Below are 25152 nucleotides of genomic sequence, written 5' to 3'. Positions count from 1 at the left end.
TCATCGACGAATCTCATTGATGCAATCGATCTCACTGCCACTATTCACTCACTCATTCGTTTGCTCACTCACTCGCTCACTCACATTCCATTCCATTTCCTCAATCTCACTCACGATATTCTACGCGGATCCACCGAGAACTACTCTGTTCTGAAGTTTCAATGGCTGCTTCTAAGCTCATATCATAACTCATTCTTCCTTTTACCTCCGTGATTCTTTCGTCCCGCTCCGTCTCCCCGCTTCATCAACTCCCGGCCGCCGTTGGTAACATTGATAACATAACATAACCCACTTCTTTTTCACTCATCATAGCCCCAGTTCCAGTTCATTCCCCTGCAGACATCATTAGTCCTATTCTGTAACTAAACATCACCTTTCTCTTTTCATACCTACTCTCGATCTCTCTCCCTTCTTGCATACCTTTGTCTGCCGTGTCTAGCCCCGACTAGACAAAGTTCCGCATCCCGGGCCCTCCTCCGGCCTTCGACATCCGGTTCTATCATTCTCGGAACCCCCCCCCCCCCCCCCTCTTACCGACTCGAGCCCCCCTACCCATCCCATTCTATCCCCTCTGCTTATCAGATCCTGGGGATCGTGGGCTCACACTGTACCTACTGTTTTTCCATGTGCCAAGACGCAAGTCACTAGTAAAAGAAACAAAAGAAACACGCCCAAAAAAGCCATGGCGCGTTTTGTGGATTTGGAGGAGGATGAGGATGTTGGAGCGGGCCCTGGCGGCTTTACCGTCAACGATCCTCGTGCCGCTTCTGCACCTCATCATGAGGTCGTGCCGCCCATTCCGCCTCCTGGTCCTCTTCATCATGACGACCCCCAGCAGAGTGAGCTTTCTCAAAAAGATCAGCATCTTCTTCTTCTCAGGAAGCTCCAGTTGTTGTCTGCCAACAGCCGGAATGGACCTTGGCCTCATTCATTGTATAACCCAGAGCCGCTAGGCACCATGGACTCTTCTACCTTTCAGGCGCCTATTACCAACGCCTTTCAATGTTATCCGTGAGTGCGATCCCTTATTCAATCAATTTTCTGTCCAAATGCTTTGAGTGATTCGTGGCTGAAGCTGTTGACCTTCATCATGATATCTGCTGCTTCATTGAATACCGAATTTGACATGTCATGACAACTCCCACTAACCCCCCAAACAGTGTCGTCGAAGCCATTGCAGCATCTATCGACCTTAATACACTCGACGCTCTTTCTCGTACCTGTCGACTCATCCATCATGGCCTCATTCAGTACCGTACTACTCTGATCAACTCTACCCTCCACTGCCAGAACGAAGAAGTCCCCGTTGATGGCTCCGAAACCTTTCGCTACCGCGCCCGCGCTGGCAATTGGTTCTACATGGAAGATGGGCGCAGTTACAATGGCAAATCAGGCGACTGCGCTCGCGACATGGTTGGCGAGTGCCGTCGATGCGGCGATGTGATATGCCGGGTATGTACAGCGATCTGCGAGCTGCGAGCTGCCGAGTTTTGGCCCAATCGCGTGTTACTGATCATGAATTCTGCAGAACTGCGCCATCAAGCCACCGGCTTCCGTCGCCCTCAAGGAGAGGCATAGGAGACTCTGCAAACTTTGTGTTCACGCACCTGTAGCCACTCTTATCAAGGCCCCTGTAGATTCAGATGTACCACTGTCATCTGAGTTGGTGTCGCGTGACGTTTGTAAGTGCGCCGACGAGGGCGTTTGGCTCTGCCAGCCATGTGGGCGAAGCATTCGTGCCGCAGATCATGACTACCAGCGGTATGTGTTTAATTTCCAAAGGAAGCTTACTCTCATACTGACCGATGGCTTAGTATATGGCGTTGGCGAAACCAATACGGTGAGGTTCTCGGCGGCCTTGGAACAGGCATAGGCGAGGGCGTTCGTGGCGTCGTGTGTGGCCGCGAAGCAGATTGCTGTGCCGCCAAAGAAGTCGAGCATCAGGTAGATTGCGACGCCGAGGACGCCCGGGACGGCAATGTAGCTCCGACTCCGGCCCCGCAACAAGCTACGGTTGATGCACTCATCGACCAGCTCCGGCTTACACATGAGCGCACACCGTCACCGTCACTCGGCCCTGGCTACCTTCGCCATGAGATCGAGGGCATTGGCGGTGTTGTGAAGCGCAAACGTGTTCGCATGGTGCGTGTCGGCCATTGTGTCCCTGAGTGGGATGATGAGCGCACCAGCGGTAGTCGTATCCTCGGCCGAGAGGTTAGAGGAGAACGTCGTTCGTGGTGCGGCTGGTGTAACCGTGTGATCCCTGGTGAAAAGGATCTCTTGAATGAGCTACCCTCTTCATCGTCTTCAAGCGCTGGAGGAAGCCGTCGCACATCGACGTCGACTACTAGATCGACTGAGATGAAGTTGGATTGAAACAAAAGTTACCCCGTATAGTTTTACTTGGTTGGTTTTACGAATGTTCGTATATAGGTGTGTATCGACATCTTGGATTGGCTTTAATTGTTTGCTATCTGGGAACAAGGGGTACATATGGGACACAATTGGAGAATTGTTGGGCATTGAATATCATAAACTCGTCGGCATACGCCACTCATGATACACGAGATAGTGAGACACGGGTAAAAATACAATAGCCTATTGTATTCAGGGAGTTTTTGGTATTTGGAAATTATACAGATTTTATCCTATCGTTGGGCAGGAATCAACACTATTCGCATTTCACTTCATTCTCCATGACCATAATCCTACATCAACTCAGGTAATTTTCCATGTTTGTACAAGTCTGATAGACTGTGCCACGCCGACACACAGAGGAATAAACTCCTTACAACTCGCCACGGTACAGCATGTCTGTCCTCCTCTTGCGGTCCTCTCTTGCGGCGGTTCGAATAGCACCCCATCGTGATTCCCTCCTCTCCTGCTTGCGCTTAAGACCCTCAAGGTGCGACTTGGGTGCAGGAGCAGCCATCTTGACGAAAACAGGCGAGCAGCCAAACTTTTCAGCCAGTTTATTCACACTCCATGTAACGGGATCGTCTGCCCTTAGTCGCTTCATCTCCCTGATATCCTCAGCCTTGAGGTTGTATACAGGATTGCGGCGAGGATAGTCCATCTTTGGGGCAAGTTTGCCGGGTGTGATAGGTTCTAGAGGAGATCCTGGGGTATGCCGCATTCGTGTGAGAGCGGCACGGCGGGGGTCGCTATGTGGGAGGAAGATGAAAGGTGTGTGAAGAGGAGAGGCCTCGGAAGAAGGCGGGTTGTAGATGATAGAGTCGGAGGCCGGGAATGCTGCCTTTCGGTCTGGGAGAAAGGACTCATGAGGGGCAATCTTTAAAGATCGTTTTGTTCGGCTTGTTGTCTTGTGGCCACGGCAAGGAGCGATAGGAAGGGCAGCACGAGGGCTGAATAGCCTGGCGGCTGGTCGGACGAGGCTTCGAAACTCCATTGTGACTTGATGGGCTGTCGTCGAGGGTCCTGTGACGAGGATATAGTTATACAAGTAACTGAAGATGTGGTTTGACTATGTATGGACCTCGAGGACCGGGCTGAAAGCGATTGGCCGCGGTAATTGGCGTATCGTGTGGTTACCGCTGGACCCTGCAAACCACCTGAAGTCGACGATCTGAAGTTTCTGCCACCCACAGCTACGCTTACCTAAGGCACCTTACCTGATGGCTCAAGTCACGTGCTTAGTTCAGCAACAAAGTCACATGGCATGAACTGGCCCGGCCTTCTTCGCGTTAGCTCCAAACTTATCCGCTGATGACGTCGGCCCTTCACCAGGAGGAATGCCCCTCGGCATTGACCCCTCGTGGCTATTAACTCCCGCTTACATGCAGTCAGTGGAATGAGATGAAACTTCAAGCTGACGAGTCCCTTGTTTCATTTCTCCAAGGCCATAGAGATCTACAGAAAATTCCAGAGCAATGGAGAAATTGTGGAAGATCAATCAGTCACCCTTATCAGTGGCAAATTATAGCAGGGAAAAGGGGGTCAACGGGGTCGGCACATGGGGCCTGTCAGAGCTTGAGTAGCCAAAACGGGGCTGAATTGGAAGCCCAATGATGCATCTCAGATTGGGTTTTTGGTGTTGTTGATGTTTGGAACCAAAAGAGCAATCAGCGGTGGATAAAACAAGGCAGACTTTCCCCTCTCCCTCCTCGTTGGTCATTACTCTGATGCAGATACGCGCGGATCTTTATCCCTTATTAGCCTGTTCCGCCAGGGCAAGATGAAGAAAGTGCCCTGAAGGAGTAGTCACGGGGTCCATGTTGGTAGCGGGGCTGCAGCCGGGTTGGTGATTGACAGTAATGGGATGTGATAAGAGGTGACCAACTTGGTGACCATGAACACCCAACCAACTTGTTCCAAGGCAGAGAGAAATTATGCAGGCTGAGGGGGAAATGGAGTCATAAAGACTGATATAGCATCACATGTTATCAATGCCGTGACTGTACTGTACGAGGGAGAGAGCGAAGGCAATATCATGTCATTTCAAGGTGAAGGGATATTTTGAACCCATCGGATCAGTCCCTCACCATCTGCGATAGGCAGCCCAGGGCTGACCTTGGTACTATTGGGAGAAAGTCCCTTTGATACAAGCAGGCTATGGTGCCTGACTTGCATTGACGAGAGTCCCATGTCGAGTGCATGCATGCATATTATGTATGGATGGATTGGAGACAGACGTAACACCAAACGTAGGATCACAACATGGAGACCCAACAGAAAGAGAAGAGCATCTGGGAGGACGAGATACTAAAACGTGGTCACAGTCTGGGGCCTTGTATCGCCTTTACGGCATAGCATCTCGGTGTCTACCGTTTTAAGCAGGTTTTACTAAATAATGCCTCTCTCGTCCATCGCCCATCGTCCATCATCCGTTGGCCAAGTTGGCAAAGGTCCCGTGGTTCAAAACCCTTTCCCAGCTTGCATCCATCGTTTACATTGGATCCATCCATGGAATTAAATCTCTCGTCCCTGCAGACGGTGGAGGCTTTCATCTGTGCGACTCACATAAATTGCCCCATAAATGCCCTGGATAGTGCAATCATCCCGCCTCCAGTTGGTCCCGTGCCTTGATCAAAGTGCGCTGATCTTGGGAGAAGTTGAAGCTTGACTTGACCTCCAAAACGAATTGTAAAGCCACCTACGCCGCCCGTCAGCCCCCCCAGTCATTATCAATTCCATTTACTTTTCTCTTAACCTTTTGAAGCTCGTCTCATCCTTCCATTCATCCCCCTCTTCACGAATTCTGACTTTTGTCTCCCTTTCATTGTTCATTTCGGCAGACAATAAATAGAAGATCCATCTCGAAGCATCCTTGCAACTTACCTACAACGGGCAACGAGGCGAGCGACATCCGACAAAAGCAATAAACTTATTTTAGTTTATCGTCTTCGTACCTGCACCTGCACCTACGCTTGCGCCTCCAGTCCTCTCTCTCCCTCCCTCCCGAGTCCCTTGGCAACTACGAATACGCTACAGCGGTAGCCATAGCGCGCCCAAAGTCTCAGCCCGCTCTGCCCTGCCGAGCATTGTACCTAACTCACCCACAATCTATCTCCGACTCTCTCTGTCTCTCTTCAACTCAAGTCAGCCAGCATCGAGCAAATTTTGGAATCGTTGTCTCGGCCACTCTCTAGAGCATCAGCCACAAAAACTCAAGTGCATCACGCAGACCCTCAGACCTAGACGGCGTCAAGCGGACAACGGCATTGCCGCGATTAGCAGGTCCCTAGGAGTTAGCGCTGGCCGTTGCGGGTCTTTGTTTACGGAGTCCCCAGTATTGTACCGGGAGCTACGGACTGTTTTACAGGGCGGATATACCTAGGTAAGTTCCATGAGGTGCTATCTAATCCAATATTCAATGTTTCTCCCATCCAAAGGGCAGCACCAACGCCAAACTCAAAGTCAAAAGTCTCAGTTACACAAGGTCACATCACATCTGACTTTGTTTTTTCTGCTTTTCCCGAATTTCTCATCCGATACTTCACGCCTGCTACTTAAATATCTCTTCTGCCCGCCCGCCCGCCTGACTGTCATCTGTCTTTGCTCCTCCCACTTGCCGATATAGACTTGCATTCCACGACGTTCGTTACTGACTCGACCTTATTGGGCAGTCCCGTACAATCTTTTGCAGCTGCAAACGTTCTACCGTATATAGTTTATCACCCAAAACCGTCGACGACTCTTAAAATCTGGCGCTCAACATCTAGGCTCATTTGTCAACATGAGTCTCGCCGAAGCAGCCCCCATCACCCGCGATGACCGTTTCGCCAACACCGAGTCTGTCGATGACCAGCGGTTAGGTGACTCAACCCCTCGAGCCAGCGATTTCAACAACGAGGCCGATCAAAGAGAAGATACAAAGAAGGACGGGAAGAGCAAGATGCGCAGCTTGTTCGGCCTCGGCAAGAAGAAGCCCTCTGTGCTTACAAAGTCTGATATCAAACCCGACACAAACAACTCCAAGTCTGAATCCCAACCGGGATCTCGTTCTGAGTCACAAACTCCTTCCAACGCGAATTCCAACCCTGCCAGTCCACCTCTATCCCGAGATGCTTCCAAGCTGTCCTCGAAACAGCCATCATGGCCTCCTGCTAGCGAGCAGAGCTTTGCCCTCCCCTCATCTCCAGGTCGCGGCTTCACCGGCTCTCCACGACTTTCCTCGCCAGCCACATCACAGATCTTTGAGCGTGATGTCCAGGATAGCACTGTGCTCAAGCCCAACTCTCCGGCCATCCCTACACATATTCAGACCGAAAACTACATTCCTCCCGTTCTTGACGATGCGTCCGAGGCCATCACGAACGAAAAGCTGGACCCTGATACAGTCGAGATTGTAACCCACAGCTCGCATCAACCCGCGGCTGTGACTGTTACAGGAGCCAGCAATGTTCTTCCCTCGTACGACCTTGGAGCCAGCGAGTGGGCAGCCGAGCTCGCTTCCTTTGCTGATCGAGAGGCTGTCTCGGCCGACAACGCTTCCAACTACGGCTCCTTGGACTCTTCCGATGTCCGCCGGCTCTCGTTCATTTCGTTTGCCGATGTTGTACAGGCTGAACACAACCCTCTTTCCGGTGTTGCGAGCTCCCGCGACAGCATCCACCTTGCAGGACTTACGTCTCTCCCAGCAGCGGTCAACCGTTCGCCTTCGCCCATTCGATCACCCGTGTCGAGCCAAGGACCCGAGACAAGCCCTCCCACAAGCAATCCTGGCAGCATGAAGGGTATCGACTTGAGTCCAACTCGAAGACCTCTTGGTAGCCCGACAAGCACAAACAACCTCAAGCTCAACCCTTCAGGGGGTGATCTGAACATCGAGACCATGAGCCAAGCCTTACGACGAACCGGTAGCAGTGATCTGAGCCATGTTCGCAGTGGCCCTGCAAGCCCAATTGAGATAACTCACCTTCGTTAATTGCATTTTTTTGGCACGACAGGAGTACGCTATTCAAGCAGGAGAAATGATGATATCCACACAGCAAATGCAATATTTTATACAATTTGGTGACTTTAGTTAACTTTTATTCTATTCGACTTCGATACCGTATGGGGATCGACATTTTTTGGGAGGGATTGAGAATGAGGATACTGGAATCTGGCAATGGGAGTTGGAAGACAGAGTTTTTACCAGGCGTCGAGACTTTGCGCGATACAGGCACCATGCACATATCATGCTTTCTTGGTCTTTTTTTCATCTTCTTTTCTGACGCGAGAAAATACAAAGAAACTGCCCAAATTGGTAGTTACGTATTCAACATATCTTGTTCGTTTCACTTTCGCCTGGGTGATTTCTTGCGGGTAAAGGACACGGTGAATCATGACGTTGTGTCATATCCATGGAAAGTTTGAGCATCAGATGTTGAGAGAAGGGAGATGGCATGTTAACATGCTATGTGTAACCAGTACCGCGTTTGTTGTCGATCAAAGGAAGTCTTTCTGTACAAGATGAGCACGAATATGACCATTCTTGGCATGAGGAAGTTCTGAAACGGTGACTGCAGCTGTTGTGGACCATGATGAAGAAGTGTGTGGCTCTCTTGGTGAAATCATATTCTTCAGCATGGTCTAGCAGGTAGTGGGGCTCGTCTCATGAGCAATGGTACAAGTTTCTAGAATACCTACGATATGTAACCTTGTTGCTGGCCTCAAAAAACAACATGTCGGTTCTAAGCCCTGATTGACAGTCGTATATCTTGGAAGATTAAGATGATTTCCTTTTTTGACATAAATCACTTGGATCGATTGCATGGCACCACATGAGACAAGGATGTAATATCATGACGAAGCCCCGAGAAGGCTATGTATGGAAACACAATTAGGCTCCTCGAATAGACACTCGTCAATAGAAGCGGTGTGATTCGGAAACTTGTGTTGCTTGAATTGTTGCACTTTGTGAGCTGATGTTTCGAAAGACTCTTGGGTTAGGTCAAGAGATGGACTGTGCTTGATTACCCGGGGTCGCAGGAGGTCACAAATGGGGACATGTCAGGCAGGTTTTAAACTTGGGAACCATGATGTTCTCGAATGATTGGTCCCCGGCATTCGAAAATGGTTCTCTCACGCTGGAACACGTTGGCACGATGGTCTTGACCCCTGACTGACATTGAAAAAGAAACAATTATCTTGGACGTATGTAAGATGCGGCTTTCTTGTAAGCAAGGTTTGCATCAATGGATCAGATACATGGTAACATTGGTGACTCATGGAGAAGCAATAGCACAGACTCAAAAGACAGGGCTCCCCGATGACACGTAAGATTCATCTCAGAACCCAGGCATTGACAAAAGCAAAGAATATGGAGATGAGAGTTTTTCTAGATGCCACACGTGGGATCGTCCCACACCAGCGGGACGGGACAGCCAACCCAGTGTTGTTGGAACCAACAGCCTCATATGATCCAATATTCTATGCACATCTTTCTTGCATATGTATGCTCGATATCAGCAGCGGGCGTTGGATCATACAAAGCTCAGGGGTCTGAACCGCAACCCAACATCAAGCTATTCCCGTAGTCACAGATATTATCCGGATGAGATTTTCAGGAGAAAAGAGGAGTAATAAGGGCACAGGCAACTAGTATCGTGAATATCGGAGATAACTAGACCACGGAGAACGCTTTGACGGGCCTATTTGCTTTTGGAGAGACCTTGGGGGTTCCTCCTTATTAGCCTTGCCAAGAACTGTTGGTCACAAGAGAAGATATCTATGTGGGCAGGGCAGGCCTCAAATCTTAGTTTCTCTACGATAATGCCAGGAACACGAACTCCCATCATCTCATTGGATCTGACCGTTGGGCTGATGGTTTTGTCAGCTTGATCTTGCTTCTTGGCTGTCATCAACCCCGGCATGCTTTTGATTGCAGATCTCGTACCCTGAACCACTCAGAGATTGTCTTTGAAGGGAGATGTGATCAATTCTGGTGCTAGGAAGCTGGTTCCGAGAGAATTCTTGGACTAGCGGCGCTCAAGTTTGAGTTTTGCTGATGCTAGAAGCTAAATGCGTGGGATATCAGCCCGTCGTTGCGGGCGAAGACTGGTACTTGCCGGGTGACATTCTGACTATTCCCATGTTATGGCCGTCTTATGGCTTGCGCCTTGTCATGCTAGGAACTCATATTCCCTGTCCCGCGTGTCTCTGAGGCGCTCTTTTCTGCATCTTGACACCGAGAATCATCATCAACTCGAGTCATTGACAGTCATCATCAGCTCTCTCCACGAAAACCTAATGAACGTTGAGATGGATCGACCACCATTAATCATCTGAAGCCCTGTCCCCAGCTAGCGGGTCTGCAGCCAGGATAAGGGCCACTTACACAATCGCAAGAAGAACCTTTACTGGAAAAGCTCATCCGAAAAATGTTCTCTTTTGGGGAGGGAGGAAAGCATCCGAAGATCCTGGCTCGGCGGGACAGGGTGATTGCCCGGGATATGATGGAAACACTAGAAACGCTAGACGACTTGGGATGAAACCTGGGAGCAGGGAATTTGATGTGACGCTGTAGGTGCTGGTGCTGTTGGTGCTGGTGTTGGGTTATCAATAAGGTGGACAACTCATAACCAGTCTGACGGGTCCATGGTTCCATTCTCATGTCGGACAGAGTCTCAGTGCATGATACAGAGAAGCTTTGAGGACAACAAGGTTTCGTTTCTGAAATGAGAACTGGATAGGATACTCGGGCGGCCTCAATACTAGTAATATCTCAGTTGACTATTGCTTTCATACGTACTACATACATCATATGTGCTGATATTGTAATCATACAATCACGGTAAAGGAATTAGGCCACTTCCTAATTTAGCATTGTAACTCTCTATCAAAGAAGATCCGCTCTCTTCCATTAACCAACTCCACACTCGTCCTCCACTGTTGCGTGCTGCGTTGCGTGCCCGGGACAAGGCCAGGTCCTAGAGTGGGATCCGACTTGCAGGGCACATCTGTCAGGGAGACCCTGCTGCTCCCCCCCACTGCGTCGGGTCTGAGTCTGAGATTCTGGAAAGGAAAGGAATGAAAGGAAGTTGAAGATGACTATGCATTGTGTAGTTGAGACAAGTCACAGGTAGACTCGTCAGCAGCTGACATACCTACTTGATAGTGTCCTCACGGAATTAGGTACGTACGATAGCTTAGGTACATACTTGGGTATCGTCACGGCCCGTCTTGTCTCGGCATCTTTGTTCAGGTAAACGATTGGACATGATGGCTCGCCCGAAAACTAAAGCCGAAAAGGCTGCATGGCGTTCCATTCTGCGCTGTGATCGGCAGCGAAAACCGTCCCTAGTTATCCCCCGCTTCTCGAAGCCGGATCCAAGACAGAAGAAGCAGGTCAGTCGACCTGATTACAAAATGTGCCTGGCCATATGCAAACCGGAGAGAAAAAGAGCACAACCATGATGTTATCCCACGATATTATGGTTTAAACTTCCGGCAGTTGCAAATACGTATTCCTGTCTAATATCGCCCAAGCAAGGCAGACCCGGGCTGTTTTCATCCTGTCAAAAGCCCTTTCAAGACCCCTACAGGTCAAGTCAAGCCAAGTTCTGGGACTGACAGCGTTCAAGGGTGGTTGGAGAAACAAGGGCCAGTTGCGCTTAAGCCTGAGCTTAAGGACAGGCAAAGTCATTGGTTCCTTTGTGGAGGTGCTTGGATTCATTATTACCTACAGAAGACACAGACAGACAAGAGGCGTTCACTAACTTAAAGTGAGTGTGTCGCTGAAGTGCGTTGCGTGTGTGGCGACGTTTAACTTGGATTTAGCCTTGTTAATCTCTCTCCAATTCCCGCCATTGTCTCGACCTGGCCTTGACCTTGTCTTGCCTTGTCTTGTCTTGCTTCTATAAGCAGCATAGGTAATCGAACTCACCGCAATTCGATTCTTGTTCTAAAACAACCGACGAGAGAGAATAGAACCCATTCCTAGTCTGAGCGCACCCGCACTTATCGTCATCTACTTACATCTACTTACATCTAACCTATTTTCTACTTATTCCTTTATTGGATCATTCCGACTCTTGGCTTCTTCTTCAACTTTTTATCGGGTCGATTAGTGCATGTCCAATTCATTTGTAGTGGACTGGTACTGGTACAGCTGCTGTGTAAGACTAGGTGTACTAGGTGTGTTCCCCTCCCAGCTTCCATTGCGATTCTCGCCCAGACTCTAGACTAACAAGCCCTCTCCCCGCAACCAGTCATTGACTGATTTGCGAGAGATCCCTCATCTCAACAATCTTTACTGCATCTGACGATAACCAAGATAGTCGCACTATCTTGCTGCAATCGACGGCCATATTCAAGCTATTAATTACCGAGGTCAACATACTCGAACCCATCACATCGATTAAATCCTCTCTCTTGACTAGCAACAAAGAAAACCCTCGACACCTCCACCCGCCAATTAATCAATCAATCAATCACCAAAAGCACCGACCTTTTCACACAAAAACCACAACTGCCATTGCTTTCTTCTCCCCAATGCGGAACGGGCGCTTGTATGTGGACGTGGACACACAATGGCTTAGGCTTGCGACCGCCAAACATGGACGAACAAGACCACTCACGATCTGGCACCTCCAGTGATGCCACATCCTGGAACCAGGCCTCCACCTCCGACCTCAACCTACCCCGGGACCCAAAGATGGAGCGCTCCAGCGCATCCAACCTGCGGTCAGCCTTTCGCCATACGCTGATAAATGCCACCTCCACCGTTCGCGCTGTCACACCCGATCCCGTCGAGCCTCCAACTGTCAGTGTCACTGCTGAGTCTCAACAGTCCCAGAGAGGTGCTTCTTCACAGCAGAGTTCGCCCCGGACTATACCTCCGGGCCCTACAAGAAGACAAGGCATGGTTTTCAACGAAGTTTTCAGCGAGTCGTACGAGAGCAGCGAATCTAGCCCTCCGAGACAGCATCTACGGCATACGAGCGGTAGCCTCCGGCCAAGGACGCGCACGATGGATACCTCTATGCTGGCACAAAGAAGTGTCCCACCGCCGACATCAGAGCGACACAGGGTTGGCAGTGTGAGCTCTTCGGGGTCATTGCATCCTTCAGACGAGCTAAGGCCACAGCTCAGTTCATTAGACTCGCTACACCACGCTGTCATAACGGGGCGAGAATCGTTAGTACCAACAAAAGACAAAAAGTCAAGAAGACTTATGAAGCGACAATCATCCAGGCCTACCTCACCTCTCATTGCTCCCCCACCTACCGTCGACTCACTCCCATTACCCATAGCCACTGATGACGCAAACAAGGTCCTGCTTCTTATGAGAAATCTATGCGGTCGAATGCGTGGCGAGATCGAATATCAAGGCGAAACGGGCGGTCCTTGGCATAGTGGCGTTGCTTATATTGAAGAGGAGAAGGGCTGTCTCATGTTTGACTCAGGGCAGAATGGTCCCTTTCATATCCCTCTTGTTTCTGATCTGCGCGGCTGCAGGGTCCTCCCTGTCGATTATCCGGAACTAACCAAGGAATGCTTGGAGTTGGTGTGCCTGTCACCTCCAGTGGAAATCCTAATATGTCCTTTGGTGACAGAAGAGTTCGACTTGTGGCTTGCAGCTTTACTATGCTGGCAGCAATTACGTCCAACGGGTATTAAGCTTGCCAATGGGAAACCAGCCAACCAGGTGATGCCCATGAGGCCGGAATTGAAGAGACATGGTTGGTCACAGGAAAAGAACAAGCCTACGAATATCATCAAGGTTGGCAAGGTGATGCTTTGGGACAAGGGTTTGGCTGTGTCACCACGGGCGATTGTCAAGAGACCCTCCACGAGAGACCTCCGATCACCCACGACATCCTGGAGGAGAGTTTCCTGCATTCTACAGGACAGTGGCGAGTTCAAGCTCATGACAGAGAATGATGTCACTGTTCTTTCTATCATCGATCTTTCACAGCTTTCCCGGTGCGCAGTTCAACAACTTGACCGCACAGTACTCGACGAAGAATATTGCATTGCCATATTTCCAATCTATTCTTCTACATCTACTCACCTCTCCATCTTCCGACCCGTTTACTTAGCCCTCGACAGCAGAGTTCATTTCGAAGTTTGGCTTTGTCTACTACGAGCATTTGCGGTACCCGACATATACCGGCTTGATGACCCTAACACGTCACAAATTGTGGAACTCGAGGATATTGAATCAGAGTATGAGGGCGAAGTTTTCAGGCTTGAAAAGACCATCAGCGTTAGGGTTACTGAAGCAAAGATCAAGGCTAGGCCCAGCGGTGGTGGAGGGACTGAGCCGACAATTCCAGAGCGACCCGGACGATCGGAACCTGACCCTCTGATTGGAAACTACCTTGCGGAAGTTATCTTAGACGGCGAAGTGAGGGCACGAACAACAACAAAGACAGCCACCAAGAACCCCTTTTGGAGAGAGGAGTGCGAATTCACCGATCTACCACCAACCACGCCATTATTATCCATCGTCTTGAAGAGAGTGGAAGGAAACCTGGACAGTTCGAGTAATCTCCTCCAAGCATCCGTTGGACTGCCTCGAACACGCAATCTGCAGGAGTTTGTAGTAGGTGCCGTCGACATTTCGCTCGACCAACTAGACCGTGGGAAGGACAGCGAGCAATGGCTTCAGATATTTGACGAGAAGCACCAATCGGTTGGACAGATGCTAGTGAAAGTGAATCACGATGAGCATGTTGTGCTTTTGTCCAAGGAATACCAACCTCTCACGGACTTATTGCACCGATTTCCAGCAGGTTTGACGAACCAGGTATCGGCGGTTCTCCCGGGACAGCTACGTCGATTGGCCGAGTTATTCCTCAATATCTTCCAAGTGTCAGGATCCGCTAGCGAATGGCTCATGGCATTGGTTGAGGATGAGATTGATGGCATTGGCAACCAGACCACCATGAAGAAATATCGATTCAGTAGCCGGTTGAAGTCGAACGACTCTATTGACGCAGCAACTGATCGTGAACTCATCGTACGAGATATGAGCAAGTCCCTTGCCGGAGAAGCGAACCTGCTGTTTCGAGGCAACTCTCTCCTCACACAGTCACTCGAATTTCATATGCGCCGCTTGGGCAAGGAGTATCTTGAGGAGATCCTACAGGAGAAGCTGTTTGAGATAAATGAGATCAATCCAGACTGCGAAGTCGATCCCAGCAAGATCCCCCACGAATCGGATCTCGACCAGCATTGGACTGTGCTCATCCACTACACGACTGAAGTGTGGAAGTGCATTGCTAACTCAGCCAACCGACTACCTCCCGAGCTACGACATATACTTAAGTACATCCGAGCAGTTGCTGAAGACCGCTATGGAGACTTCTTGCGCACTGTCACATACACATCAGTCTCTGGTTTCCTATTCCTCCGCTTCATCTGTCCAGCTATTCTGTCGCCCAAGCTTTTCAACCTTCTACGCGACCACCCTCGACCTCATGCCCAACGAACATTCACACTTATCGCAAAGGCACTACAAAAGCTAGCAAACTTGTCCAACTTTGGAAAGCGAGAGGAATGGATGGAGCCAATGAACCGATTCCTCAATGTACAGAGACAATCTGTTCGTGATTATATTGACCAAGTGTGCAGTATCCCAGCAGACCGCAACGCCAATTTCGTTCCTGCAGGCTACAGCACACCAGTCACTATTCTCGGCCGTCTAAGTCCTACTTCCAAGGAGGGCTTCCCCAGTCTTCCATACTTGATTGACGACACGAGAAACCTGGCGAGTCTTGTCAAGCTATGGGTGGACGCTAGACCGGTTGACGACAAGAAAGAGGAGGTGGATCAGGAGCTTCTCGCTTTTAACGACGTGTGCTTCGCTCTACAACAACGCGCCGACGCTTGTCTCGCCAAGGTCGAAACTGAGCGTGTCAGTGAAACAGCAACCTGCGCTACCACAGAGGACGTCGCCGAGTCTATCGAACAAGCATCCTTGATTGAATCACTCTCTATTTCCTACGGCGGCTCCTCAACAGCATGGAACGACGTCTACGAACCCACACCCGGTAGCTCAGGCAGCGAAGTGAACGACGACAACACGATACGCAACCGCAGACGAAGCAAAGAGCGTCGCCGTCACCATCATCACCACAAAGAAGGCTGGGATCAACGAAAGCAACGACATGCAAGCACAGGTGGAAGTGCGAGTGCGAGCGCAAGTAACACTATCAAGTCTAAGAATGGACGTGTAGGACGTACGATCCTCAGCGGCATCACACGCATAGTAGGCCGTGGTGAGAGTCCTGAGGGAAAAGATTCCTCGAAGCATTTTAAGTAAGAGAGAAAAAGCCATTTATATCCATCTATACATATACATATACACATTTTATATACCTTTTGATGACTAGATGGGAGAGCTAGTTATTCATGATTGAATGAACAATACAACTTTTTTTTTTTTAAAAAAAAAAACAAAAAAAACACCACTTTCATCTTTTCTTATCCCTCTTATTCATATTTGTCCTTTCTTTTGTCATTACTACCCAGATCTTGGATATGGCAGGCCATTTCTTCATACTCGCATAGCAGAAGGTTGGGATCGCCTCGTTTTGGTCGTTGTATTATATATGTCTGGATTTCTTTGTTTGCTTGTTTTATCTAAATTTATTTGCTGTCAAGTCGGAAGGCTTCAGTCCAAGGTACCCCTTTCATGGTCGGCATGACTGATCTATAAGGTACTATATAGACTTTGGAGGAAAAGACGACAGATGATATAATGACTCTCCTCCATAAACTCAAATCATAATTAGAATCAGTCCCTCTTCACTGAAACCATATATATATGATTCATGCGTGGATGCTTTGCCTGACTTATGAAGCATGAATATGGGAACTGGAAGGCGGACACAGTCAATCACAAAGCTAATGCCAGTGATTTATCATTTCGTCATAGAGTATTGCAATGTTTACAATTCGATGGTATCTCTCATTCAGCGCCGACTCCTAAGTAACCCGCTTTTTCCTCGCATGGGTTATGTTACAGAAAGTGTGATCATGTCCTCCGCCCTCATTCCATATGAAACTTGGCTATAATTTTCAAATACAACTGGCGTTCTATCCCGCTCGTAATGAGTAAAATGACGCTCTCTATTTTGCGGTGTGCCTTCTCTGCAGCCGCTTAGGCGAAGAACTTCTTGTAGGCAGCCTTCTCCTTGGCGGCGCGAGCAGCAGCCTTGGTTCGGACGGCGTTGAGCTCTCGGGTGATGGCGCTATCGTTGGGCGCAAGGGTGTTAGCCTCACTCAGGTCACGCAGAGCAGCCTCCTCGTCCTTGAGGCGGATGTTGGCAAGGCCACGGCGGTAGAAAGCCTTTGCACGGTCGGCGTCCTTAACGCCTTCGACGTCCAGGGCAGCAGAAGCGGAGCGAGCAGCGTCGTCCCAGGCCTCCAGCTTGATGTTCAGGAGCGCCGAGTTGTTGTTGAGGGAAAAGCGCAGAGCCTTCAGGTCGTCCTTGATCGACTGTGGTTGGTTCTCAAGATCAGGATCCTCGTTAATGTATCGCAGGCCCTTCTGGTACTTGTCGAGGCCGAGAGAATAGTTGCCAGACTTGAAGGCAGTGTTGCCGTACTCCTTGCAGGCCGTGGCGATCTTGACAATGGCTACGGCGTCGAGGGTGTCTGTGCAATCTTCGGGGAAGTCCTCGTATGGGTCGCCGAGGGCGTCAGGCTGCTTCACGTCGGCAGCGACGGCGGCATCACCCTTGAGCTCGCCGCAGTCGGCAATGAGAGCCTCCTTTGCGGGACGGTCGCCGGACTGGGTGGTAAGGTTCTCGATTTGTCGAACAACGGACTTGCCGTTGAGCACCTCGCCAAAGACGACGTGCTTGCCGTCGAGGTGAGGGGTAGGAACGGTGGTTATGAAGAACTGGGAGCCATTGGTGTCTGGCGGGGTAATTCGTCAGCGTCATGGCCCAAAATGAGGGGCATCATGGAACTTACTGGGACCAGCATTGGCCATGGACAGGAGGAAAGGCTTCTCGTGCTTCATGGGGAAAGCCTCATCGTCAAACTTGTTGCCGTAGATGGACTCTCCGCCGGTACCGTCACCAGCAGTAAAGTCACCACCTTGGATCATGAACTGCTTGATGACACGATGGAAGATGGAGCCCTTGTAGTGCAGGGGCTTTCCTGACTTGCCGATGCCCTTTTCGCCGGTGCAGAGAGCACGGAAGTTCTCAGCAGTCTTGGGGACAAGGTCGGCATAGAGTTCCATGGTGATACGGCCAACGGGCTTGCCGCCGAGCGAGATATCGAAGAAGACGCGGGGTCGCGCGGGGGAGTCGCCTTCGGTAGCCATTGCGATAGTTTGTAAGGAGGAATTGAGTGAAGAGAGGAGAGGAAAGGAAATAGAAATGAATTAAATCAAGGCGCCGGAAGAGAGAAGAGATGCTCGAGATTGAGATTGAGATTGAGAGGATTGAAGAGTAAGACGGGGGATCACGGCGTGGGGGTTTAGTCTTGGTATTTGGGTGTTGAGTTGCTATGGAGGAGCAGAAGCAAACAGAAGGTAACAGAAGAGGGGAGCTACCCTGCCAATTGAGGAAAAGTCGCGATGCAAGCGAGCCCGAAGATCGTGCCGCTTATAAGTGGGTAGCCCAGACCTATATTTTAGTAGGTAGGTACCGATTTAATTGAGTGACAGCTGAGGGTTCAATTCTTTATTGCCGGGAACATCACTACATATATATCTACACAATGAGTACATTAATAGCCTATCGTTCATGCAATCGACTCAATCAGATCATGTCTCATGAATCACAATCACTCGCGAACAAGCTCCAGCTCCGATGTCCCTCGGACTAAGTCAAGCATGGACGGAGACGGACGGGATGTGAATACCATAACCAAGAAGACAATTGCGCATGCGGGTGTATTTTCTTTTTCCTTCACCGGTGATGAGCAGAGGAGATAAGACGGGACAACTAGATCAGCTGATACTAATAGAAACAACAAATATCATCAACTGAAACGAGACAGGTTCAGCCGAGAACTTTGAAGCCCAAACAGATGCTCTCTACCTAACCAGACTCTCTCTGCAGTGTGAGGCTCAATTCCGCCCCAGATACATCCATACATGACCTGTCATGCAGCAACTGAAAATGTGTTTCAATTAAAGAGGACACATAACAATTTGTGTAACGATAACTGCATGACCTTGACCAAACTGTCTCTCTTGTAATCCAATCCAATCCGATCAGTAAAAAGTGAGAAAAGAGAAAACTCTCTCTTAATGGTTAACCAACTTCTCATCAAGGCGGGGGAGAGCGAACAGGGGTCAAAGAGGGCTTAAGCCTCCTTGCAATAACGCTTTCAGGGCATTGTAATCCGAGTCAATAAGGCCCAATATCGAAAGGAGAGTGAATCATGACTGAACAATGGTTACACAAATTATAGAACCACTTACAGTAAATACAGGTCTTGCTTGCTACCGATCAAATCCCACCGTTTCTCGCCTATATCCCACTCAACTATTGCCCGCCTCCACCAACCAACGCACAACATCCATTGTAGCGTCTACTGGGGATATCCCGATGCAAGAAATCAACGACCAATCCGATTGAATCGCCCGGACCAAACTCCCCCGTTCAAACCCTGGCCTGCCTATATCGGATCCATCCCGTCCGTTACAGAGGAGAGACACTCTCTCTATCGCTTTGACCATCTCTGATCTGAATTGCTTCTTTTTAAATCACAAACACAACACGGAACTTCAGCCGCTCTCGGTTGCACAGCACATGATGCAGCCCTTCCGCTAACGCATCCAATTAGAAACTGCCAATACATGAAAAATGGCTGTGTTGGCTGCTGTTTGCTGTATGATAATTGCACTTTCGGATACAGTCCCGTCGACAACTGACCCTATCAGGTTGTATGCTGTAACACACATATCAAAGATGTGACAGCCCGGGGAAGCTGAACTCTTCAAGAATCATATCATGTTGATTATAGACGCCAGGGCTGATTCCAAAACATGTCTCTATTACCGAACCTATAGCAGATCCGTCAATGCACCTGCTGTGATCCCTTTGCTTTCTCTTTTGTCTACCCGTCCTGTCTAAGGTATCTTCAATAGCCTATTTCCCTACCTTATATTTCTCATTTCTATAGCAGCCACTCACTCCGTCTTGGCGCCGTTCTTCAATTCCAGAGTAACCTATGATGTCCCCCCCGTGATTAGCACCGACACCCCCAAATACAAGGAAAAGAAGCCTTTCACCAAACTTACCGGCCCGTCATTGACGAGAGCAACCTCCATCATGGCCTGGAACTGCCCATCCTTGACTCTCTCCTCCATGTAACCCGCTCTGACCTTCTGCACAAAGTAGTGGTATAGCCGACGTGCCTCCTCCGGGTTGGCAGCACCATGAAAGTCAGGCTTGGCTCCCTTCTTTGTACTAGCCAGCAGCGTAAACTGCGACACTGCCTCTGGGTCTCAGCCACTGCTGCTACCCTCACACGACCAGAGAGGAGAAGGGGAGACTCACCGCAGAGAACCTCGCCGCCAATATCGCTGACGCTCTTCTTCCACTTGACAAAAGCCAGTCAGATTTGAAACCACAAAACGAAATTATCGGTCCAGCCTCTTTTGATCTTCCTTACCTTGCCGCCCTCTTCGTCATCCCACAGCTTCATCCTCAGCACCTTGGCAGCCATCAGGTCAGCCTCTTTCTCCGTGTCCCCGGGGGCCACCGCTGCAAATGCCAGGACGCCCTTGCCGATGGAAGAGATCATCTCCTTGTCGACGGTGACGGACGCCGACAGGACTCGCTGTAATATGACTATTTGAGTTGTCGGTGAGCTTATGATTCATTTATCTTTGGTTTGTGTGTGTCGGTGATCACACTGTACTGCACGTACCCTTCATATTCGTGATGTGTGAGTTTTTGTGACTGGGAGATGCAAGTTGAGTAAGATATCAGTCTGTTTTGACTGGATTAAATCAAGCTCTTTGTATCTAGACGTTACTCCGTAGTCGGATCGGCATCGGTCCCGATTTACCGTGTATCACAGCAGAGAAAGACAATCAAGATTAGTTTTGATGATAAAACCTCAATTTTTTCAAGCGGAGAGGCTTGGATGGATTAGAAGCCACCAAGTGTAGGATTCCCTTATAGTTTCAATATTCATTACTTGGTAGAGACGTCAACTGGCGATTGAGTTCCAGACTGGACGTTCTAGGTATGGCCTACCTTACCTAGGTACGCAAAGCACTGAGGCAGTGGAGGGCACTTAATTGCCAGCAAGGTATCTCAGTGGTACGAAGGTAGACGCTTAGCGAAGAAAAAAAACCACGTCATTGAGTGCACCTTGAAATATTGGCCTGAATTTGCACCACTGTTTGGCTTGCCAATTCAATATTACACAGAAATGTCATGCCTACAGATTGACTAACCATCTTCAACTGCTGCAGCCTTTTCAAGCCTGTAAATACTTGTTCAACCCTCAATTCCCACTGCAACACGTTTCAGCAACTAACCGCGCCTCGCCCCAGTGAATCGCGGCCCCATAGCCAATCACGACACCGCGGTTCTTTAGCCTCATTGGATGGCTGCACCTCCCACCTTGAACTAACCTTAACCACCAAATCAGTGCTGGCCAGCCTTAACTTCCAACAACCACATCTCATCTGCCATCGGTTCCCGGCATTGACGCTCAGGACGACGGACACTGTATTATCACCCTATTATAATTAACGACGACTATCGGATCGCCCCCCGCGACGCGCCGTTATATCATAATAACCCTTCCCTGCGCTGCCACATCCTTCCGAACTGTGCTGGCAGAGACGCACAACAAACCGAATCGACAACAACAGTCGGGCGACAAGATCTATACGAGCGACTAGACGCTGCGCCCGAGTGGCTGCATTTTTCTACTCATAATGGCGGCGAGGAAACTGGCCCAAGAGGTCGACAAGTGCTTCAAAAAGGTCTCCGAGGGTGTGGCCGAATTCGAAGCTATTTACGAAAAGATTGAACAATCGAGTAATCCTGCCCAGAAGGACAAGCTAGAAGATAACCTGAAACGCGAGATCAAGAAGCTCCAGCGACTGAGGGATCAAATCAAAACATGGGCCGCCAGCAACGATATCAAGGATAAAGCTCCCTTGCTGGAGCATCGCAAGCTGATCGAGACGGTTGGTCCCCGCCACTGACAACGGATTGTCATCCAGTATTTTATTGACGGTTGTATCGGGTTTTTAGCAAATGGAAAAGTTCAAGGCCGTGGAGAAGGCCATGAAAACGAAAGCATACTCCAAGGAAGGTCTATCAGCTGCCGCCAAGCTCGATCCCAAGGAGCAGGCAAAGGTTGAGGCCAGCGAATTCTTAAGCGGAATGGTCGATGAGCTGGAACAGCAAATCGAGACACTCGAGGCAGAAGGCGAGTCGATACAAGCGACCATGAAGAAGGGCAAAAACAACACCGCCAAGGCCGAACGCATCGCCGAAGTTGAACGCATTATCGAACGACATAAGTGGCACCAGGGGAAGCTGGAACTTATCAGGAGATCCTTGGAGAATGGCGGAGTCGAGCCCGAGCAAGTGACCGACCTGGAAGAGAGCATTCGATATTATGTGTCGGATGGCATGAACGAAGACTTTATGGAAGATGAGGAGATGTATGAGGAGCTCGACCTTGAGGACGAGGAAGGTACCTACGGCATGGGCGCGGACAACGAGAAGAACTCTTCCCTGGATGCGCAGTCTGTGCAAGAGGACCTTACGACCGACAATGACTTGCCAAAGACACTGACGAGAAAGGCGCAGAAGGAAGTTGACCCAGTACGGAGGACATCTTCTCAGACAAAGTCACCTTTACCTGCACTCGCGACACTCCATGCTCCGCTACCGACTATCAGCAATAGCAATACGGGTACACCGGCTATGAAGCCAGCATCAGTACCTACAAGGCCCGCCGGAGAAGGACTCAAGTACGCTTCAGCTGCCGCTGCCGCCGCCGCGAGTGATAAGAACAACGTTGGTATCTCTCCACTACCCCCGCCCCCTGGTGCCGCATCATCAAGCATTTCCCCGTTGCCGCAAGCCCGAAGCAGCGCGACCAACTCTCCTGCGACATCCTCTGCCCAGCCAGCTTCTCAACAACCAGAGTCAAAGCAGCCCACGCCAGCTCCTGCTCCTGCTGAGCCAGATCCAGTACCTGCGCCAGCCCCTGTACCTGTCGCTACGAAACAGTCCAAGCGATCAAAGGCTGCTGGGAAACAAGCAGCAGTCCCCGAGGCCACTCCATCTTCAAAGAGTACGTGTGCAAGACAGTTTTGTATGCTCGAATAACTGACTTCGATGTAGCTCCACGGACAAATGGTACAGCCAATGGTGTCAAGCAAACCGAGGAAGAGGAAGAATGCATCTACCATTTACCAGCATCGTTACAAGATCTTGTTGATACATATGAGACATCGAGAAAGCGACCGTATCCTCCATCTGCGCCATCAGCTCTGCGCATGATGACTGCCAGCCAGGCCAGCTGCCCCGATATTGTGGATGCCGATGTTCCACGATCATACCGACCCGACCAACCGGTACCCCCAACAGGGTCAGGATTTCCCCGCGAGCCACTCGCTATCTTCGATGACCCGCGGTTGTACTCCCGTATGGACCCTGACACTCTGTTCTATGTATTCTACTATAAGCAGGGTACTGCCCAACAGTACATGGCAGCCAAGGCTCTGAAAGATCAAAGTTGGCGATTCCATAAGCAGTATCAGACTTGGTTTCAAAGACATGAGGAACCTAAGAACATCACTGAAGACTTTGAGCAAGGCACATATCGATTTTTCGACTATGAGAGCACATGGTAAGTGGACTGACGAAATGACGAGGGGGGGCATGCTGACATGACTGCGCAGGATGAATCGACGCAAGGCTGACTTCAAGTTTGTCTACAAGTTCCTTGAGGATGAGGTCTAATCAACGGTGCTTCTCTAATGGAGATTTGAGTCCATTGACCGTGTATGAGAAATATGGGACGGAGCTATCGGTTTTGGTTGGACGCACCTTGGTTTTGTGAACTCCTGGAGAGGGCGTATTAAGAGCACAGAGAGAGTAAGAAAGGACTTAGGCGGCAACCTCATCTTGCTTTTATCATCAGCTTTTGATGTACTTTCTGGAACAGGTAAATATGCAACATGCTACGCGGGGCGTTGCCAACCTCATTGTTTGAGATATGAATACGAGCCTTTCGAGTGCAGGGCATTGTCGCCCTGAACGACTATTCTGTTGAAGTGTATGGTCAAATGTATGTGGCTTGTTTGCCTCATTATACCCGTGATCAATGTCTTCCGAAAGGAACTGGCTCCTCGGATCGTCCACCCTGTGCAGCTCGACAGCCTCTCTTTCAGCCAGCGCAGCCTCGGACTCGGTAGGCGTTAAGGCAAGGCTCTCTTAGTGGCACACAATGATGTGAGGTGTTTCATTCCTCCGTGGCTGAATGCCCAGTGTCTGCACTGACGTGGCACGTCCTGAAGCGTAGTCAAGGTGAAGCGTTCAGACTGGTGAAATTTGAGGACAAGTTGGGTGAACAACCCTATTTCTGAGGGCTGCTGCATTGCTGCCCAAAAGGCGAGAAGTGACCTAAGAGCATTGGATTTCGCGACTACTTGAATGTAGATAGACCCGTCTCCATAGGAAGACGGTGAGACACTCTTTGGGCTCATCAAGTTTCCTCTTCTTGTTGTCTCAGCGATTTATACACAACCGGCGTGGGCTGGTCGCATTACCGGCCATCGAGGCGATGCTACATCTGTAGCACATTTCAAGTCATCGCAGACAACGTGGCTTTCGGATATGGGAAAACAGTCGAGTGGACAAAGCACAAGATGAGGACCCTTGCCGCCCCAGGCGACACAGCTGCAGTTTCGTTTCTCCTCTTAGCAATTCCTTTGGTTTGTCAAACCTGAGCTGACATGTGTATGACTTGATGACACACTTCCTCAAGGATAAGGTTGCCCAAATTGCGTCGTCAGTTGTTCAGGGCTGGCGGAATGATTGCCTTGTCGCCTGTGACGCGGGTGCCTTGTGCCATCGTCATTATGCCTATCAGACTCTGCCGAGGCGACTTTCAGCAGCGTTCGCCATCCAGCGCTCTTGTGGGTGAGGCATACCCTCTTTCGAATGACAAGCTTGCGGCACAGCTCTGCGCTTGCTTCTATATCGTCCAAGACTCAAAGTTAAGGGTAGCCATTTGGGTAACAAGATTGTCGCCCCCAACTGCATCGGCGTCACCGTACAAGTCGACTGGGATTTGAAACGAAACCAATGCAGGCTACAACAGGAAGGTTTCTAGAATGCTTCCATGCTGGTCAACTTCGCAAAGATTCGGATACGAGATTCCTGGCAAGCGAGTGTCAATTTCGTGGCTAGGGTGGCATGGATTGGCTTCCCTGCGAGCTTGTCACGGATGGGGAAAGGGTTCTAGTGAGTCTGATGACCCTGTCGAAAACGATCATGATCTCATAACGGGCGAACCATTTTCAACTGCTCCTCTCTTCCTGCATTTGACACTTGCTGCTCCAGTCAGCCTCACTATTAAGACTCCTTGAGCTTTTCCCTGGGGGCTCTACACTATTCGGTGTGTTGACTTGCCAGGTAAGATACATTGGTAAGTCGAACACTTGTATCGGGGGATTTCCCCAGCGTTGTCTTGCAGATTCCGGGTAGGGATCCGGTAGGACTCGAAGAGAGACAAGGCCTTTTA

At 49.9% G+C, this 25152-nt stretch overlaps 8 protein-coding genes across 8 annotated transcripts; 5 read left to right on the top strand and 3 right to left on the bottom strand.

The window, feature by feature from the left end:
- Positions 1-682: 682 nt before the first annotated feature.
- Positions 683-2376, top strand: FPRO_07642 (uncharacterized protein; the record flags this gene model as incomplete). Its single annotated transcript, XM_031234279.1, has 4 exons — positions 683-1011; positions 1161-1452; positions 1529-1761; positions 1815-2376. The coding sequence occupies 4 exons, from the start codon at positions 683-685 to the stop codon at positions 2374-2376; spliced, it is 1416 nt and encodes a 471-aa protein (XP_031084032.1).
- Positions 2377-2788: 412 nt separating this feature from the next.
- FPRO_07643 (uncharacterized protein) lies at positions 2789-3409 on the bottom strand (the record flags this gene model as incomplete). Its single annotated transcript, XM_031234278.1, has 1 exon — positions 2789-3409. One exon carries the CDS (start codon positions 3407-3409, stop codon positions 2789-2791), a length of 621 nt encoding a protein of 206 aa, XP_031084031.1.
- A 2787-nt stretch (positions 3410-6196) lies between these two features.
- On the top strand, positions 6197-7387 carry FPRO_07644 (uncharacterized protein; the record flags this gene model as incomplete). Its single annotated transcript, XM_031234277.1, has 1 exon — positions 6197-7387. The coding sequence occupies one exon, from the start codon at positions 6197-6199 to the stop codon at positions 7385-7387; it is 1191 nt and encodes a 396-aa protein (XP_031084030.1).
- A 4617-nt stretch (positions 7388-12004) lies between these two features.
- FPRO_07645 (uncharacterized protein) lies at positions 12005-15718 on the top strand (the record flags this gene model as incomplete). Its single annotated transcript, XM_031234276.1, has 1 exon — positions 12005-15718. The coding sequence occupies one exon, from the start codon at positions 12005-12007 to the stop codon at positions 15716-15718; it is 3714 nt and encodes a 1237-aa protein (XP_031084029.1).
- An 840-nt stretch (positions 15719-16558) lies between these two features.
- On the bottom strand, positions 16559-17734 carry FPRO_07646 (putative CPR6-member of the cyclophilin family; the record flags this gene model as incomplete). Its single annotated transcript, XM_031234275.1, has 2 exons — positions 16559-17319; positions 17377-17734. The coding sequence occupies 2 exons, from the start codon at positions 17732-17734 to the stop codon at positions 16559-16561; spliced, it is 1119 nt and encodes a 372-aa protein (XP_031084028.1).
- A 1818-nt stretch (positions 17735-19552) lies between these two features.
- FPRO_07647 (putative DTD1-D-Tyr-tRNA(Tyr) deacylase activity) lies at positions 19553-20302 on the bottom strand (the record flags this gene model as incomplete). Its single annotated transcript, XM_031234274.1, has 5 exons — positions 19553-19573; positions 19664-19857; positions 19923-19965; positions 20038-20216; positions 20296-20302. 5 exons carry the CDS (start codon positions 20300-20302, stop codon positions 19553-19555), a joined length of 444 nt encoding a protein of 147 aa, XP_031084027.1.
- A 1017-nt stretch (positions 20303-21319) lies between these two features.
- Positions 21320-23366, top strand: FPRO_07648 (uncharacterized protein; the record flags this gene model as incomplete). Its single annotated transcript, XM_031234273.1, has 4 exons — positions 21320-21574; positions 21642-22695; positions 22746-23253; positions 23306-23366. 4 exons carry the CDS (start codon positions 21320-21322, stop codon positions 23364-23366), a joined length of 1878 nt encoding a protein of 625 aa, XP_031084026.1.
- A 908-nt stretch (positions 23367-24274) lies between these two features.
- On the top strand, positions 24275-24552 carry FPRO_07649 (uncharacterized protein; the record flags this gene model as incomplete). The annotated part of the gene is made up of 2 exons (XM_031234271.1): positions 24275-24340; positions 24394-24552. 2 exons carry the CDS (start codon positions 24275-24277, stop codon positions 24550-24552), a joined length of 225 nt encoding a protein of 74 aa, XP_031084025.1.
- Between the last annotated feature and the right edge of the window lie 600 nt (positions 24553-25152).

This window comes from Fusarium proliferatum (assembly GCF_900067095.1).
Source record: "Fusarium proliferatum ET1 genome assembly, contig: FPRO_scaffold007, whole genome shotgun sequence".
Taxonomy (NCBI): domain Eukaryota; kingdom Fungi; phylum Ascomycota; class Sordariomycetes; order Hypocreales; family Nectriaceae; genus Fusarium; species Fusarium proliferatum.
This window is presented reverse-complemented; position numbering and strand designations above follow the sequence as displayed.